Genomic DNA, 19587 nt, shown 5'->3' on the forward strand with positions numbered 1-19587 from the left:
ATTAATTTCTGTTGTAATCTTCCCACACACATACTAGTGTAGTATTTGATGAGGCTGACAATTCACAAACTGATCTAATGTCGATGTCATATATTCTTTGGAAGGGGTCCCTGTCTGTATGATGATGATAATTAATATCACCTAGCATGTACTGACTGTTTTCTATGTGCCAGGCACTGATCTAAGTATCAACAGTTGAAATGTATCAGTTTATGAATTGGCAACATTCATGGAGGGGGAGAGAGGTTAAGGAACCTAAGATTACACAGGAAGTAAGAGCTGCAGCCAAGGCCTGAACTGGCTCCAGAGCTCATGCTTCTCAACACTTAACTATGCTGCCTTGTGTGTGTCTTGTTTTGAAAAAGAACCAGCTGGTGAACTGAAAAGAAGCATGTGACCCACTTCTCCTTAAAATTTCCGTTATCTTAAAAATGATTCCTTTGTTAAGACTTGTTTTAAATGCTTCTGATTTTATAAAAGGCTTTAATATATTGAAATGTCACTTTATAATGCTAATGGTTGTTGTATACATTTAATTGAATGTTTTCTGTTCTGCGCTTCAAACTGAGTCAATAATTGTAAATGACACAATTGTATAGTGATATAAGTATATTAACAGTTACATGTTTAACTTTGCACATAAATCTAGTTTGAAAAAAGTATTAGTAAATAAGTACATATTTATCCCAATCTTTAAAAACTTTTATGAAACCTAGGGTAAATGCATTGAAACTAGATTTCCTGGGCAATACTAGAAAACTATATGACTCAAGAATATTTGCAAAGAGAGAAGAAGCTAAAAAATGAGAACAGAATTATGTGGCAATCAACTAAGCTGTCTTCAAATACAATTTGTGTGGTCTCGTTTCCATATTTTAGTCCCTTATGCTTGCTCTTTTAATGTATTATAGCCTGATATTCTAGCAAATACAATTAAAACTACTCCTCAGAAAGCAAATCTGCAATAAAATATGTAATACCTTGTACACAGTTACTAGTTTAATAAAACAGCATCCAAATAACTAATCAATTACCAGTATTTAAAATTTATAGTAAGAAACTTATTTAAAACAACAAAAGACTATCTCTGTTCCAAATTTAGGCCAATTTAAATGACTTTCAATACAGGCAAACTCAATGTAGGGGTTACATTTGGTTAAATCTCACTGACCAGACTTCCAAGAATGTGATTATGGCGGTGGATCACCAGGATCAGGCAGTGCCCTCCTTAGCTGCATCCTCAGATTCCTGCCATGCTTCTTCTCTCCTACTGAGGAGGCTCAGGAAAGGACCCATCATCCATGCGCTCACATAAAACCCTCCCTCCCCTCCCTCCCCATCCCTCCCCTACAACAAAAACTGCAAAGTAGTGCTTTTGTGGCCTTTTCACTGGAGACCATAAGTTTGAGTTGAATTATCCAATGTGAGGGTCACAATGAGAGACCGTGGATCTTTCTTATTCTTGTGCACTGTGATCTTTCCTTTCAAGGCTTCACCTATAGAAGAAAGGCAAAAAGTGTGTTTCAGAATTCAAGGAATACAGTGTAGCAGAAAAGTAAGAGTAGACCTAGTATTGCTCTTTTTTGGTGTGAAATGTTTCACTATTTTTTTTTAACTTAAAATTTTTTAGGGCAATTTTACGTTTAATTTTTGAACAAAACAGATCTAACTTACGCAGCACAAGTGTCAAATGCTTGTGAAAGAGTAAGCAAAACTACAGTGGTCACTGCAGGGTTGGGGGCTGTGTTATTGGACTCCTCAATATGAGCCCTTATGGTGTGTCCTGGGCATAAAAAAAAAGACATGGCCCCTGCCCTCAAAGAGTTCATGGTCAAGGGTGAAGAGAAATAGCTACATTAATAATTATACAACAGGTATGTGTCTAAAGTGTGCTGGAGGTGAGGATTGGGGATGGTCGGAAGGCAGTAAAAGGCAAAGCTTCACAAGAATTGATGGATGAATTATCTGAGGACTAAAGTCAAGGTTACCTTAACGAGTGTACATGGAGCAGCTTTTAAGGAAGAGAAAACACATATAGAGAGCCCTTGGTGAATGGCATTTTGGGGAAATGAAAATTACAGCTGCGAAAATTTACATGTGTATTTTATAGAGGCACATGACAAGGCTGTTGGCCTTTAAGGTACTCACACCGTAAACGTAAAACAGAGCTTACACAGGTAAAAGAATGAACACAAAAAATACAAGGCAAAGAATGATTCCCTAAAAACTTATCCTGTATGCTCCAAATTTTGTTTCACTCCAAAATGGAATTATATCTATGTGCTTTTCTGATTATAGATACTTCTCATTTAAGTTTTTTCATTTATTTACCAACAGCCATTTAAAAATAAAAACAAGATTGTTAAGTTGTAACTGATCACCACTCCTTGCTTTAATAAGAGTAAAATCACAGCAAATACTATCAGGTATAGCTTTGAAAATCTGGATGGATACAGTGAGGCTCCATATAAAATGATTGTGGAATCTATATAAAACTATCAAAATACTGAATCAATATCTTATTTTAAAAAACGCTGCAAATCAAATCCCCCACATTAAGGGCTAAAGAATCTGAATGCTTTTCAATATGATATTGAAATAACACAGTAAAACACAGCAGAACCACCTCATAGTTATACTTCAGAGTATAAAGATTCCATTACTGATACATTCTACACAGCCTGTAAAAAAGGCAAGGCTTATATAGTTTAATACAAAATTAAGGAATTAGAGTAATGGAAAAAAATAATGTGGCCCAAGATGCAGTCTATGTAACCTAATATAACAGTGATTTTACGTGTGGGTGTTATGTTAATACGTACATCTGGCTTTCTTTGGCTTCTGTATCTGACCTATTCCTCTATATTACTAAGAAAATGAAAAAAAACCTACATCACACGCCAAGCTCATCAATAGCCTGACAAAGATTACCTGTGAGGTAGTTCTACAAACTTTGTAGAAAGTTCAGGTTAATTATTAGACAATAATTGCTAATATTTATTTAACATTTATTTTGTGCTAGCCCTATTCTAAAGCCTTTATGTGATTTATCTCACTTAATGATTACAAAGTATCTCTGTGAGGTTAAGTACGTTTCCCTCACTTTACAGATGAGAAACAAGGTTCAGGAAGGCTAAGCAATTTGCCCAAGGTCATACCACCAGTTAGGGAAGAACCAGGATGTTAAGCAGGGCAGTTTTGATTCCAGAGCCCATGTTCTTCAACAACAGTCTAGTACCTCCCTATCTCTACCTGAAAATTGATTATTATAGTTTTAATACACTTTAATGGACATGAGACAGTCAAAATTTTACTATTCTATGACATTATTTGTAAAAACATTTAGCCACTTTATAAAAATTTTACTAATATTAAATTTTATATAATAATTTTTATTCTATAACTTTAATAAGCTATAAGACATGTTTTCTTGACCATTAAGACATTAACCTAGGGAAGAAGTCATAAGTATCTTCAACAAATCTAAGAGATTTTCCATTTTTGAATATAAAGGCAATATTTTCTTGTTTCTATTTTTTACCAACATTTAAAAATTGTTATTTTATACCAACAGTCATATCCTGAACTTATCATTTACTGATACTAAAATTGGAAATGAGTAGCTGCTCTATGATAAACTGCTATTGGTTTTATAAGTATATGACAGAAAAGAGTAATTACCAACTTGGTTATTAGGTTTAAATTACTGTTACTGAATTATCAACACAAGTTAACAAGTGTTGAATTTTACAAATTAGTGGCTTGTTAATTCCTTCCTATTTATAAGCAATGTGTCTTAGTGTAAATTACTTAATTTAGTTGCTTCTCTACAGTAGTTCCTATGTATGAAAAGACAGATAATGTATACTTGAGATAAAAATAATGAAATGATCTCCACAGACCCAACATCAGGCTGGAATCTTACACAAACCACTGAAACCCCGTATTATGTCCCTCCAATCACATCACTTCTCCAACCTCCAGTGGTAACCATGATTCTAATTTCTTGTTACCATTACCTATTCAAAATAGTTCCACTTCACAGAGATGTATCCTGTATTAATAGACTGCTATTTATTTGTTCTTCCATTAAATTATTTCTAGTTTTTTTTATTACAAATAATGCTGCTATGATTACTGTTATATATGTCTGTTGTGTCCATAAGACAATAGGTTCTCTAGGATGGAAACTGCAGGATTTTAGGACATACACATGCTCAAATTACCATATAATGATAAATGGGCCTTTACTAATAAACTTCATCTAGTCATAGAAAAAGTCTCTTATCTACATAAGAAGTGTAACTTTCTTTATTGAAAGAATATTTATCAAAATCTGAGAGCAAATATGATAAAAAGCAAACACAGCAGCATTTAGATTAAAGTGAGAACACAGCAAAAATACCACTATCACTACATTATTTAACATTATTCTTGAATGTTCTACACAATGCAATATGACATAAAACAGAAATTAAGAATACATATGTACTACTATTACGGGGGAAAAAAGAGATACAACTAATTTCAAATGTTATTTTCAGGGAAAGAGTTCCATATATCTTCATTGAGTTCTCTTGAGACTTTAACTAAATACTGATCTCTGTTTGTATATGGTAAAATTTCATGATTCTGAGCAAAGAACAACTCCTAGGGAGCAATTAGCCGAACAATTCCCAGAGCTCACACAGGCTGGGAGGTCTGAGTTCCAAGCAGCCAGAATAGAAGGAACCTGCTGAACACTTATGATGATTCACTAGAGACACCAGATTACGCTTTAGCATTACACCACCCAAAGAGTAAAGGCCACACCACTGCTCTCTAACAAAGCTTTAAAACATTTCTTGTAAAGATCAAGGTAATCTTTAAATAACTTAATTGCCTGCCAAAGCAAACTTCACATACTTTTTAAAAGAAAGGAACCAAAATCCAAACATTCAGCAAAATAATGCTTCCAGTGTTTGACATCCATTTTAAAATGGATAGATTTTTAAAGCGCTGCAAATTGAGGCCTATAAACAGGAAAAAAAAAGTTACAACAATAACAAAAACACATCAAGGCACATCTTAACTTCCTGAAAACCAGTGATGAAAAGAATAATCTGTAAAATATTCAGAGAAAAAAAGACATATTACATATAAGGGAAGATAGAAAAGAGTGATCTCAAAATTTTCATCAGCTGGACACATCTTTGAAGTGATGAAAGAAAACCTGTTAAAAATTCTATATCCAGCAAAAATCCTTAATAAATGAAAAATAAGAAAAAAATTCTTTTTTCAAAGAAACAAAAGCAAGAAATTCTTTTCCAGGAGGCCTGCACTACAAGAAATGTTAAAGGAAGTTCTTCAGACAGCAGGAAAATGACACCAAAAAGAAACCTGTATCTACACAAAGGAATACAGTGCTAGAAAATAGTAAGTATGTGGTAAATACGTTTTTTCCTTTTTAAAATTTATTTAATAGATAATTGTTTAAAGCAAAAATAGTAACACTGTATTGTGGGATTTAAAACATTTGGGGAAGTGAAATGTTTTTATAAAAATAGCACAAAGGGGCTTCCCTGGTGGCGCAGTGGTTGGGAGTCCGCCTGCCGATGCAGGGGACGCGGGTTCGTGTCCCGGTCCGGGAAGATCCCGCATGCCGCGGAGCAGCTGGGCCTGTGAGCTGTGGCCGCTGGGCCTGCGCGTCCGGAGCCTGTGCTCTGCAACGGGAGGGGCCACGGCAGTGGGAGGCCGGAGTACCGCAAAAAAAAAAAAAAAAAAAAAAAAAAATAGCACAAAGGATCAGAGAGGGTAAACAGAAGAGTATTGTTTTAAGAGTCAAAACTACAAATGTAGTGGTATGACATCATTTGATGTTAGTCTGTGATAAGCTTCAGGTGCATGTTTGAAACTCTAGAGCAACCATTATAGAAACAAACCCAAGTGTATAGCTAATTAGTCAAGGGAGGAGATAAAATGAAATAATAAAATATAAAGTCACAGGTTAAAAGTAATAGTAAGGAGAGGGATAGTCTACATAAACATTAATCAAAAAGAGGCTGGAGGGCTTCCCTGGTGGCGCAGTGGTTGAGAGTCCGCCTGCCGATGCAGGGGACACGGGTTCGTAACCCGGTCTGGGAAGATCCACATGCCGCGGAGCAGCTGGGCCCGTGAGCCATGGCCACTGAGCCTGCGCGTCCGGAGCCTGTGCTCCGCAACGGGAGAGGCCACAACAGTGAGAGGCCCGCGTATCACAAAAAAAAAGAGGCTGGAATGGCTATATTACTTTCACACAAAGTTGACTAAAGGAAAAAAAAATAACCAGAGATAAAGACATTTCGAATTGATAAGTTGTTCAATTCATAAATGAGACATCATAAACTTCTGTGTGCATATAATTACAGAGCTTCAAAATGCATGACGCAAACCTGACAGAACCATAAGAAGAAACAGACATATCCACAATCATCACTGCAAAGTTCGCCTCTCCTTTGTTGATAATAATAACAACTAGACAGAAAATCAGAAAGAATATGGAAGACCTGAACATTATTAACCAACCTGACCTGGCTGACATCTATAGAACCAAGATGGATCATATACTGGTTCATAAAACAAATCTTAATACATTTAAACATATAGACATCATACAGAATATGTTCTCTGACGAAAACTTAATGAAATAAAAAATCAGTAACAGAAAGATACTTGAAAAAGCCCAAAATATTTAGAAATTAAACAGACTTCTAAATATTCCATAAATCAAAATAAAAATCTAAAAGAAAATTAGACAGCATTTCGATTTGAATGATTATGAAACACAACATGTAAAAACAGGTGGCCGATAGCTAAAACAGTGCCTAGAGGAAAAACTGATAACTTGAAATGTTTATATTAGAAAACAAAGAAGACAGACCCAAAGGTCTTCGTTGGGGAATTCTATCAAATATTTAAGGAAAAGTAATACCAAATGTACAAAAAATAAAGGAGGGAATACTCCATAACTCATCTTTTGAGGGCAGCATTATCCTGATACTAAAATAACTTTTTTTGTTTTGAATTTTAGAATTTAATTTATTTTTTTATATAGCAGGTTCTTATTAGTTATCCATTTTATACATATTAGTGTAAAAGAAGATAAATTTATTAGAAGAAAACTACAGGTAAATATCACTTATGAAAAAAGATTCAAAAATCTTTTGAACATACACTAATATGTATAAAATAGATAACTAATAAGAACCTGCTGCATAAGAAATAAAAAAATATCCTGTGAACAAAAGAGAAAAATCATGATTGTCTCAAGCAAATGTAGAAAAAGCATCTGACAAAATTAATTTCTTTTTTTGAGTAAAATTGTGACAAAATTAATTTCTAACAACTTTCAACAAGCTAGGAATAGAAGGAATCTTCTTCAACCCAATAAAGAAAATCTATGAGAAACTATAGATAACATCATTATTAATGGTGAAAAACTGAATGCTTTCTTCCTAAGACTGGGACTGAGGTAAGGATGCTCATTCTGACCACCTCTAATTAGTATTCTGTTGGATGTCCTAGTCACAGCATTAAGATGTGGGGAAAGAAAAAAATATACAGACTGGGGGAAAAAAAGTAAAACAGTCTTTATTTGCAGACTATATGGTCTTAACAAATAGAAAATCCTTAAGCAATATTCAAAAAAAATAAAGCTACTAGAACTGAAAGGATTAGCAATCTCAGGATATAAGATCAATACAAAAAATTAATTGCATTTTTACATGTGAGCAATGAAGAATTACAAATTGTAATAAAAAAACCACAATAGCATTTACAATAGCATTGAAAAAGCATGCAATACTTGAGATAAATATAACAACATATATGTAACATTTAGTTACATCAAACTATGAAACACTGCTAAGGATGATCTAAGTAAATGGGGAGATACATTTTGCTTGTGGATGAGAGTACTGTTAAGAAGTCAGTTCTCCCCAGAGCAATCTATGGATTCAACACAATTCCTATCAAAATCCTAGTAGGATTTTTTTTTTGCCAGAAATTAATAAGTTGATTTTTAAATTTATATGGAATTTAAGGGATCTAGAATAGTGAAAACAATTTTGAAAAAGAATAAAGTAGGACTTATATCACCTTACAAAGAAGGTGTCTTACTGGCATAAGAAGAGACACAGATTAATGGAACAAATAAAGCTCAGAAATGGACTTACGCATATATGGTCAATTAATTTTTGACAAAAGAGCCAGGATAATTAAATGAGAAAAGCATAGTCTTTTCAAGAAATGATGATGAGACAACCTAATACACATTTGGGAAAAGATGAACTATTATTTTTAAAATCAACGTGAAATAGATTATAGGCCTAGATGTACTGACAAAATTATAAAAATTTTTAGAGGAACCATAAAGGAAAAACTTTGATGTTAAGATAGCAAAGATTTCTTAATTAGGACACAAAAGCACAGACTTCAAAAGACCTTAAGAAAATGAAAAGACAAACTAGGAATTGGAATAAAAATATTAGCACCACATACATCTGACAAAGAACTTGTATGCATATATATAAAGACCCTTATGACTCAATAAGATGACAACCCAATCAAAAATTGAACAAAATATTTTAAAAGAAACCTCACCAAAAAAAGATGTACAAATGATCAATAAACATATGAGAAGATGCTCAACATCATTAGTCATAAGGCAAATGCAAATTAAAAACACAGCTGTCACTACATATACATGTAATAGAATGACTTAAAATGACTGCCCTTTTATATAAGTGTTGACAAAGATGTGGAGCAAATGAACCGTCAACAGTGGTAGGAATGTTGAATAAGCACAGTCACTGTGAAGAAGTATGCCAGTTTCCTATAAAGTTAAATATATATTTACCATAAGACTCAATAATCCCACTCCTAGGTATCTGCCCAGGAGAAATGAAAACATATGCCCACACAAAAACTTTTACATGTATGTCCATAGCTATTTTATCCATAATGGCGCCTAACTGAAAACGATCCAAAAGTCTAGCAGCAAGTGGATGCATATGTAAATTACAATAAGTCCGTACAAAGGAATACTACTTGGCAATAAAAAGAAACAAACTACTGATACACAGATGAATTTTTAAAATATGCTAAAAGCAAAGAAACTGGAGTATATTCTGTATAGTAACTTTGATATAAAATTCTAAAAGAATACTAATGCCTTAACTATTAGTAATACTAATACACAGTGATAGAGGGCAGATCAGTAGTTCTCCTGGTCTGGAAATTGAAGCTGGGGATGACCAACTCTAGTGGGGATGACTGCCTGCAGAGGGGATCAACAAGGAAACTTTTTAGAGTGATATAAATATTCTATGTCTTAACTAGGGTGGGGTATACATTTGTCAAAATTCATTAAACTGTACAATTAAAATGTGTGAATTTTTTTTTTTCTAAGAGACTGCAAGTTCTAGAAGGAGGACATTTTTTTGGGGGGCGCTGCGTTGGGTCTTCGTTGTCACATGGGCTTTCTTTAGTTGTGATGAGGGGGCTACTCTTCGTTGTGGTGCATGGGCTTCTCATTGAGGTGGCTTCTCTTGTTGCAGAGCACGGGCTCTAGGCACGCGGGCTTCAGTAGCTGTGGCTCACGGGCTCTAGAGTGCAGGCTCAGTAGTTGTGGCGCACAGGCTTAGTTGCTCCGCAGCATGTGGGATCTTCCCGGACCAGGGCTCGAACCTGTGTCCCCTGCATTGGCAGGCGGATTCTTAACCACTGTGCCACCAGGGAAGCCCTAAAATGTGTGAATTTTTACTGTATGTAGATATAAAATAAAGCTGTTTTTAAAATGTGGTGGCTTAGGAATAAATTCATAGATAAATAGAATATAGTAGAGAAACCAAAAGATCCATTATGGAGATTCAGTACATGGTAAACGGAGCATTTTAACTCACTGAGGAAAGGAGTCAAGAGAAATATGTAAATATAGTAATACAAAATTTTTTAGTATGGAACCAAAGTCAGAAACCAAAAGGAAAAGGTTGAAGATTTGTTTATACAAAAATGAAAAAATTCTATAAAGATGCTTTAAAGAAAAGCAAATTACAACGTTACTTTCACTGCTTAGAATAGCAAAGATTTTTTAAAAAAGTAAATTTTCACTCGATTCCTTAGGATGGATTATGAGAAGTGGAATACTTTTTAAAAAAAGGAATAAAGTGTGTTCCAGTTTTACACTCCTGCCATCTTCATCAATATTGAGCATTATTAGAAACCAAGCAACAACAGAAAAAGAATGAAAGAAAATGATAAAAACATCTTTGTTATTTAGATAAACAACAACCAGAATCTGCTTTGATTTGCAATTCAGTGATTATCAGTAGTGATGTGTATTATTAATATTTCAAATGTTTAACCACCATCTAAAAAGAAATCCTCTGAGCATTTACCTTTAGTGATTTTCTTGATGTATATGAGGTTTTGTTGCAAATATTTCTTTTTAGTGTATGTGCCCTAATGGCTGCTGCTCCTTAAGTTGCTTTAGACATGTTAAAAAAAATGTTAAGTTGGCTAGTTTGTAACTATCCTATTCAATCCTTAGCGTAGGGTCAAAATGGAAATGTTCCCTGGTGCCTGTAAAGCAGGTTATCTAATTCTGCATTTCAACTTTAAAGAATATATTTAAGTGGTCTTTGTACCCCTTAATTTAAAATACAGCCCAACTCAAGATGAACTGGCAGTGGATAATTTTGTTAAATTTTCACAAAATAAAAAATTTTAAGCACCAATGTTAAATTACAATACCTGAATAATTAAAAAGTTGTAACATTAAGGGACTTCCCTGGTGGCGCAGTGGTTGGGAATCCGCCTGCCAATGCAGGGGACACAGGTTCGATCCATGGTCCGGGAAGATCCCACATGCTGCGGAGCAACTAAGCCCGTGTGCCACAACTACTGAGCCTGCGCTCTAGAGCCCGCGAGCCACAACTACTGAAGCCCAAGTGCCTAGAGTCCGTGCTTCGCAACAAGAGAAGTCACCACAATGAGAAGCCCGTGCACCCCAACAAAGAGTAGCCCCTGCTCGCCGCAACTAGAGAAAGCCTGAGCACAGCAACGAAGACCCAACGCAGCCAAAAATAAATTAAAAAATTTATTTTTTTAAAGAAGTTATAACATTGTCTTATAAGCTGATGCTGTAATTTTCATGTCTTAAAATGAAATACCAGTAAAATAACTATTTCTGTAATAACCTTAATTTCAAAACGGGGGTGCAAACAGCACTTATTTATGTTAATTAAATAGCACGAAGGGTCACAGTAATAAATACATAGTTCACACTGCTGCACTCACTTCAATTGTTCAAGTCTGACTAAAGTACCAAGTCTGTGGCTATAATACCAGAATAGATCAGAGTAATTAATCAGTGTCAAATAGATATAAAATGACTGATGCTGTTAAGTGTGTATCCTGTGGTGAGAGCTGAATAGGACACTCTCTATGGAACTGTGCTATATCACTTTGTTTTTATCATCGGCAGACGGCTATTAGTATACCACAAAGCAGCGGTGCAGTTCAATCAAGAACAAAATTGATTTCATTTTAATTCTGTCCTAGTCGTTTTTTAAAATTAAGTTTCTTCCAGAGCAATAAAATTTCATTTCCCCACAAGGGGGATAAATAAAAAATCATTACTATCACTATTAAAGCTTAGAGTTAAAAAGTGAAAGAAAAAAAAAAAGAAATGGATTCTCCATCACATAAGACCTTACTAATAATAGAGAAAGAGAACTAAACAGCCTGATTTTAATAATATTTTTCAAAGCCAAATCACAAGAAAAAGATCTGAATTTTTAAAATAAATACTGCCACATAAGCTTTTACAATAAAATTGTACATTATTTTTAAAGGAAAACAAATAAAAAAAAATCCTGAATTTAAAGTAAGTGTTCTTTAAATCCTTTAAAAGTATTCATCCTGGAAGTCTGGTCTCTTAACTCCCACAATGCAGGAAGTTCTCAAATGTTGTAGAGTACTTCTTTTGGAACTATTGTTAGAACTAGGCTGTGAAAACAGCAACAACAACAAAAACCCAAAATGAAGCAAAAACAAATTAGGCTCATCATTTTATAGTTCCCTTGTGCTTTTGGCCAAATGTAAAATTCTTAGTCTGAGAAATTCCCTATTCACACTGTCTTTTCTTGCTTTCCAAAAATCCAGTCTACCCCCAACGGTAGATTTACCATTCCCAAAAAAAGATTTATCATTACTGAAGATATTAACACACACACACACACACACACACACACACACACACACACACACATACACGGAAGAATAACTGTACAGCTATGTATACAATATTTTATTTGTGAAAAAAATCTTGTCATATTACTTTCTGGACAGTAAAATAAGCGGTACATACACAGCAAATTGTCCTGATTAGACTTCTGGCTTTATTTAATTTTATCTAAAAATTTTACATGGCATAGAGTCAAAAACTACTTTTTAACTCAACAACAGAGAACTCTCTTTAGCCATGCCGAAACTTCTGAGAACATCAGAGCTGACAAAATGGGGCAACCAAATACAGGAGCTAGATAAATGCCCTTGGCGTGTGTCACCCACAGTGATGAGAGGAAATTAATTTCAATGACAACACATATTACTGTACTTATTCATTCGTTCAGCAGGATATTTCTAATATGCCAAATACTACATCAGATAAAAAAGAAGTGAGAGAGGCAAACAACTCATCTTCTATTAGAACCCTTTACCCTACACACTGGTATGTTCTAACACAGATGTATGCATGAATTGATCTGGAAGAACGAAGAACAGAGCAGTTAACCTTCTAAGGACAAAGAGGAAAGATTTACAGAAATAAGCTGGGTCATAAAGGGAAAAGTGGAATTCATCAAGTGAAAGAGGTAAAAACAGTTTCCTAGGTAGAAGAATACCTTAGATAAAAGCAAAGAAGAAAAGACAGGAAAGTTAGCTAAAAAATGAGCAGTAGAGCTGGAGCATATGATGGGCTTATGTGGGGCTGTGACAGGGTGGGGTTGGAAATGATGAAAAATGGTCAGACTGTAAAGGGCCAAGGTAAGGAATCTGGATTTTATCCTGGATATCCTGACGGTCCAGTGTGGGTTTTTAACAAATTAACTTTATTAAGGTGTAATTTATATACAATAAAACTGTAACATGTAAAATGTGCAGTTCAATGAGTGTTAGTAATATCTCACTCTCATAAACTTTTGCCTACCTCAAGTCTCAAGATTCTTTCTTATGTTAACGTCTAGAAGTTTTACAGTTTCAACTTTGATATTTAGGTCTATCATCCATTTAAAATTGGTTTTTATATATTTGGTGTCAGATAAAAACTGAGATTCACTCTTTTCCTTTATGAATATTCAGTCATTCTAACACCATTTTTTGAAAAGACTATCCTTTTCCCATTGAATTTACATTGGCCCTTTGGAAAAATTTAATTGACTATACAAAACTGAGACTCTGGATTTCCTATTGTTATATTAATCTATATATCTACTTTTTATATGCCAGTATTATACTGCCTGGGTTAATGTAATTTTTAAGTAAGTTTAGAATTCACATAGTATCATAATTCCAATATGGTTCTTATTGCATTTGGTATAAATTTTAGAATCAGCCTGTCAATTTCAACCTTGCTAAATTCACTTACTAGTTCTGTAGTTTTTTTGGGTAGATTTCTTAGAATTTTCTATGTATACATTATCTATAAATAACAACAGCTTTATTTCTTCCTTTCCAATGGCTTTTAATTCTTTTTCATTTCTTATTGCACTGGCTAAGACTTCCAATATAGAAGTGTAGGAGGGGTGAGACTGGACATCCTTGCCTTATCTCAAACTTAGGGAGAAAGCATTTAGTCCTTCTCTATTCAGTATGATGCTAGCTACAGACTGTATGGATGCCTTTTGTCAGGTTGAGGAAATTCTCTTTTATTTCTAGTTTGCTGTACTTGTCATAAGTGAATATTGAATTCTGTCAAGTGTTTTTTCTGCATCCACTGATACGATCATGTGGCTTTTCTTCTTTAGACTGTTAGCATGGCAGACTGCATTACAAGATTTTAAAATATTGAATTAGCCTTGCATTCCTGGAATAAAACGCACTTGGTCATGGTGTGTTTTCTTCTTTTACATGTATGCTGGATTCAATTTGCTACTATTTTGTTGAGGATTTCTACATCTATATTCATGAGGGACACTGGTCTGCAGTTTAATTCTCTTGTACTACCTTTGTCTAATTTTTGGTATCAAGATAATACTGCCCTCATAAAATTAGCTCTCTTCTATTTTCTGGAAGAGACTATGTAGAACCGGTGTTATTTCTCCCTTTAAGTCGTTGGGAGAATTTGCAATGAAGCAATCTGTGCCTGGAGATTTGTTTTATGGAAGGCTTTTGAGTCTGGCTGCTGATCTTGTAAATAAAATTTAATTGGAACACAGCCACACCCACTCATTTACCTATGGGTATGCAGGTCCCCACTGCTGCCACTGTTACTGCTGCTACCACTGTAGGATTACTTGCGGGCTGTGATATGGGAGAACAGAGAAGAAACATAGAAAAGAAAAATGGGGATTTCCCCCCACTCTCTCTAAGCATTAGGAGACCCTTTCCCCACTCCTCAAGCTAGAATCAGAGGGCTCCTTTGGGAGCTCTTCCTGTCTGTGCTGAGGCCCTCTTCTGAGTTTCAGGCTGTCTGAAGTCCAGGCTAGGGGATACTGAAGGAAAACTAATCACAAATTTACCACCAGTTCAGTGGTACTTCAAATTCTGGTAATCTTCTCCAATTTATCTGCTATTATGTACTTTTCAGAGATTTCAAAGAGCTGTTCCATGCATTCTGGTTTTAAAGCTGCATTCAGTGAGACAGATGGGATGAATGCACTTACGTCACTGGCAACCGGAATTACTGTCTTTATATTAAGTGTGTTTCCCGTAAACAGCATTTAGTTAGTTCTTGCTATTATTCTGTTTATTTCTGCCTTTTAATTGGCATGTTTAGACTATTAACATTTTTTAAAAGACTTAACTTTTTAAAGCAGGTTTATGTTTACAACAAAACTGAGAGGAAGGTACAGAGACTTCTCATATCCCCCGGCCCCCACACATGCACAGCCTCCCCCACTATCAACTCACTCATTGGAATGGTACTTTTTTTTTAACCAAGGATGCGCCCACATTGATGATACATCATAATCACCAAAATTCTGTAGTTTACCTTAGGGTTCCCTCTTGGTGTTACATATTCTTGGGGTTACATATTCTACGAGTTTGGACACATGTAAATGACATTTATCCTAATTATAATATCATAAAGAGTATCTTCACTGCCCTAAAACCTTCTGTGTTCTGCTTATTTGTATCCCCTGCCCCTGGCAACCACTGATCTTTTTATTATCTCCATAGTTTTGCTTTTTCTAGAATGTCATTACCTCATATCACACAGTGTATAGCCTTTTCAGATTGGCTTCTTTCACTTAGTAAGTTGTGTTTAAGATTCCTCCATGTCTTTTCACGGGCTCATAACTCATTTCTTTTTAGCACTGAATGAAATTCCATCATCTGGATGTATAGACCATTCATATTTAATATAATTATCAATATGTTTGAATTTAAGTCTACCATCATACCTTTTGTTTTCTATTTGTCCATCTGTTTATGTTCCTATCTTCTCTTGAATTGAATAGTCTTTTCAGGATTCTATTTTATCTCCACTACTAGCTTATTAGCTATATTTTGTGGTTTAATTTAAAAATTATTAGCTGTTGCTCTGGGGTTTACAATGTACATACTTAATTCATCAGTTCACCATTAAATTGCTTCATCTAAGTGTAAGGACTTTACAATATATTTCCATTTTCTAATTAATTTCTTTTTAAAATCATTGCCATATATTTTATGTCTCTATATGTTTTAAAACACACAATGCATTATTATTTTTGCTTTAAATAGTCAATTATCTTTTAAGAAATTAAAAAGTGAGAAAATAAAGGCTTTTCTTCGTACTCACACACATTTACCATTTCTGGCATTTTCCACTCCTTTGTTTAGAGTGGAATTTTCTAAGTATTGAAAATTTTGGTGATATTTTCTTTCCACTTGAAGAGCTTACTTTAATATATTTTGTATTGTTGGTCTGCTCCTCTCTATATGTTTTCTTTTTCTCTGGTTAAAGTTTTTTTTTTTTTAATTATCACTGCATACCAGCAATTTGTTTATGATGTGTCCTGGGGTTGTTTTCTTTGTGTTGATCCTTCTTGGAGCTCACTCAATTTCTTGGAGTTCACTCAATTTCTTCAATCTGTGAGTTATAGTTTTTATCAAATATAAGAAAATTTTATCCATTATGTTTTCTGCCCCTGATTCTTCCATGGACTTCTACTATTATATTTAAGGTTGAATGATGCATATTTTCCCACAGGTTACTGAGGATATATTAATTTTTTTTTTGCGGTACGTGGGCCTCTCACTGTTGTGGCCTCTCCCGTTGCGGAGCACAAGCTCCGCACGCGCAGGCTCAGCAGCCATGGCTCACAGGCCTAGCCACTCCGTGGCATGTGGGATCTTCCCAGACCGGGGCACGAACCCGTGTCCCCTGCATCGGCAGGCGGACTCTCAACCACTGCGCCACCGGGGAAGCCCCATTAATTTTTTTTAAAAAAAATCTTTTTCCCCCTCTCTGTGCTTCTTTTTGGATACATTTTATTGCTGTATCTTTACGTTCTCTGATCTTTCCTGCCGTTAACTCCATCAAATGACATTTTCACTTCAGATGCTGTAATTTCCATCTCTAGAAGTCCTATTTGGATTGTAAATATCTTCTCATATTTTCCTATGTTCATATAAAAGTAGTTATAATATATTTCAACATGCTTGTGTGCTAATTCTATCATTTCTGGGTTTGTTTCTACTGACTGGTATTTTCCTGCATTCAATGTTTGATTGAATGTTGGCCCATGTTGAATTTTATGTCATTGAACATCTGATATTATTGTTCTCCTTTGTTGCTATTAAGGTTACACGCAGTTCAGTTTTTCCTCTTAAGACTTGTTTTTAAGCTTTGTTAAGGAGCATCCAGAGTTACCTTTACTCAAGTGACAGTTTATTCCCGCTACTATGGTCCTTCTGGGATCTCCACTGAATAGAGTCCAGAAAGACGCCCCACTCTAGCTTGATGAAATTTGAATACCCCAGCCCTGTGTAAATGCTGGGAAATATCTGGTTCACAACTACTCCAACTGCTTTGCCTGACCTCAGGCATTTCATCCCACATACACACCATCTTAGCACTCATCTAAAACTCAAGGGCGTATCGAAGATCTCCAGAGCTCTTTTTCTGACTAATGTGTACCCCAATACTCTGCCCCAGAGCTTCTGGCTTCTATTCATCAGCACTACCACCAAAGGCTTACTACAGCAGGGTTAAAAAAAAAATTTCTTGTAACTGAGAATGACCACATTTTCCTTACTTTGAAATTTCTCTTTCAAACTCTCCGCAGGTTGTGCTATTTTAGGGGAGCCTATTGGCCTTACCGTTTAAATATGAGTACACACAATGGCAATGAAAGAAAAAGAGAATGTAGATGGTGCCAGAGGGCAGCATTAGAATCATATACCTTCTTCACAGTATTCTGAAAAAGCTGAATCAATTACTGTAAGGATTACTGGGTAAAGAATATTTAGGATTTCAAAATTTCACTAGGCATCAAATAATACTTTGTTGTAATTAGGTAGGAGAAAATTCAAATGCTATCTTAAATCCCCCTCAAGATTAAAACATGAAAGAATTAGTATTGCCTTTAGAATTTTAGCATTAAGACAACAAAATGGTTACAGTGAGGGAAAAAAGCAGTATCTTCAATTTTCCCAAAATCAATCCAAATACCAGAGCTAAACAAAAAACAAAACAAAGAAACAGAAATGAGGATGTGTTGGCTTCATTTCAGTTTTGCTGTGCTCAAGCTTTCTAGAGAAAGAGAAAATCACGCCATCAAGGTTTTATTTCCATAGCACTGCAACCTCAAAGTGAAAAAAATGACAAGGTGCTGCTTTACTCTAACAGTGTTTATTTGCATCTACTAAATTCCTTTATGTCTCAACAGTGAAATCAAAACCACATTAGAATTTTATGAAATATTTTAAACACAAAGAGAATGATTTAATGACCTCTACTCAGCTTTGTCAAATCTTAACATTCTGCCACAGTTCCTTCAGTTTTTAAAAGAAATTGTTCAGATACATGGCACTAAACCCCCTTTGTAGCCTTCTCTGATCCTACTTCCATCCTCCCCTAAAGTGAACCACTACCATGAATTCAGTGGTTACCATTCTTAAGTGTTGTTTCTTACTTTTACTATGTGTGTGTGTACATACAGCTGTTTTACATGTTTTCAAACTTCATATAAATCATATATTGTAGGAATCATTCTGCAAATTTTTGCTCCGTGTTGCTTTTGAGAGACACACAAATAATTTGATGTTGAATATCTTTACAATGAAGTCTGTTGTACATTCAGTTTTCCTACAGTCAGAAGGCTTTCAGTGAAGATGGGACAAGAAGACTTATATGTAATAAGCAGTTAAAAAAAAAATTCCACAATCAAATTCTAACTTTTGGAGTTAAATGTGTAGGTATGTAAGAACTATAGGTGCTTGTGTAAGTGAACAATCAATGAGATGAATGTAGAATTGGATCAGTCTTCAAACACTATGTAAGATTTGAGGAGATGGACACAGTGGAGAGCATTCTAGACAAATAAAAATGTATTTCGAATATAATAACTACTGAATGACATTCTCTTTAATTTACACTTTACTTCTACTGGTGATATTTCTCTTTGGTCACTTGGGAAATGAGAACATTTTCTTTTATTTATATTTGCTATTTAATACGTATTAGCTATTGCTTAAAGAAAAATTTTCTGATTTTGTGGTACTCAAAATAAGAGCTACATAATGTCACATATATTTTAACTGGCAGAAATTAAATTTAAATAAAAGTTTTCTTTAACTTACTTCTTTAATGAAACGATATGCCACCTAAAATTTATGTACATGGTAAACTCTAAGAACTTATCTTAGTATGTCATATTGCTTCAAATACAGTGGGCATAGAAAAAGTGGTTGTAGAATGAATGAATATTGTTTACTTCAGAATGGATAAGACATTTTCCCCCTTTTTCTTTCTTACCTGCTTTAACTGAAAATGGCTTTTCCAATAGGAATACTGTTTGTTTCCAGTGTGTTTTGGTACTCTGGGGGCCCGTAGAGAATACGACCTGCATTGGTAGAGTTCAAAAGTACCCGATGAAGCACAAGATTTTTAGTATCATGGTACATTAATCTACTACATCTAATACAAGCTCCAACTGCTTACAACAGCAAAATGCTTATGATCAAACACCTTGGGGCACAAAAATAAAATACAATGTATTTCACATAATTAATTCTTATGAGACAACTCGTGATACTTACCTTATTGTGGCAATTCTTCTCAAAATATATATCGAAGTAGCCAGCAAGTGCCTGTTTAAAAACAAAGGAATATAAATAATTATTAAACTAATTACATAA

The 19587-nt window shown here is 34.7% G+C and overlaps 1 protein-coding gene across 10 annotated transcripts in view; it reads right to left on the reverse strand.

Annotated features, from left to right (window-relative positions):
• Nucleotides 1–591: 591 nt before the first annotated feature.
• PRMT3 (protein arginine methyltransferase 3) overlaps nucleotides 592–19587 on the reverse strand; it is a 137343-nt gene continuing 118347 nt past the window's right edge. For all 10 annotated transcript variants that reach the window (XM_067749622.1, XM_067749621.1, XM_067749627.1 and 7 more), the window contains 3 exons: nucleotides 19489–19539; nucleotides 19205–19292; nucleotides 592–1496 (listed from right to left, as the gene is read on the reverse strand). In XM_067749622.1, the coding sequence (XP_067605723.1) occupies nucleotides 1387–1496; nucleotides 19205–19292; nucleotides 19489–19539 (249 nt within the window). In that variant the 3' untranslated portion in view covers nucleotides 592–1386. The remainder of the gene's footprint in view (nucleotides 1497–19204; nucleotides 19293–19488; nucleotides 19540–19587) is intronic.

The sequence above is a fragment of the Pseudorca crassidens genome, chromosome 9 (genome assembly GCF_039906515.1).
Source record: "Pseudorca crassidens isolate mPseCra1 chromosome 9, mPseCra1.hap1, whole genome shotgun sequence".
Classification (NCBI taxonomy): domain Eukaryota; kingdom Metazoa; phylum Chordata; class Mammalia; order Artiodactyla; family Delphinidae; genus Pseudorca; species Pseudorca crassidens.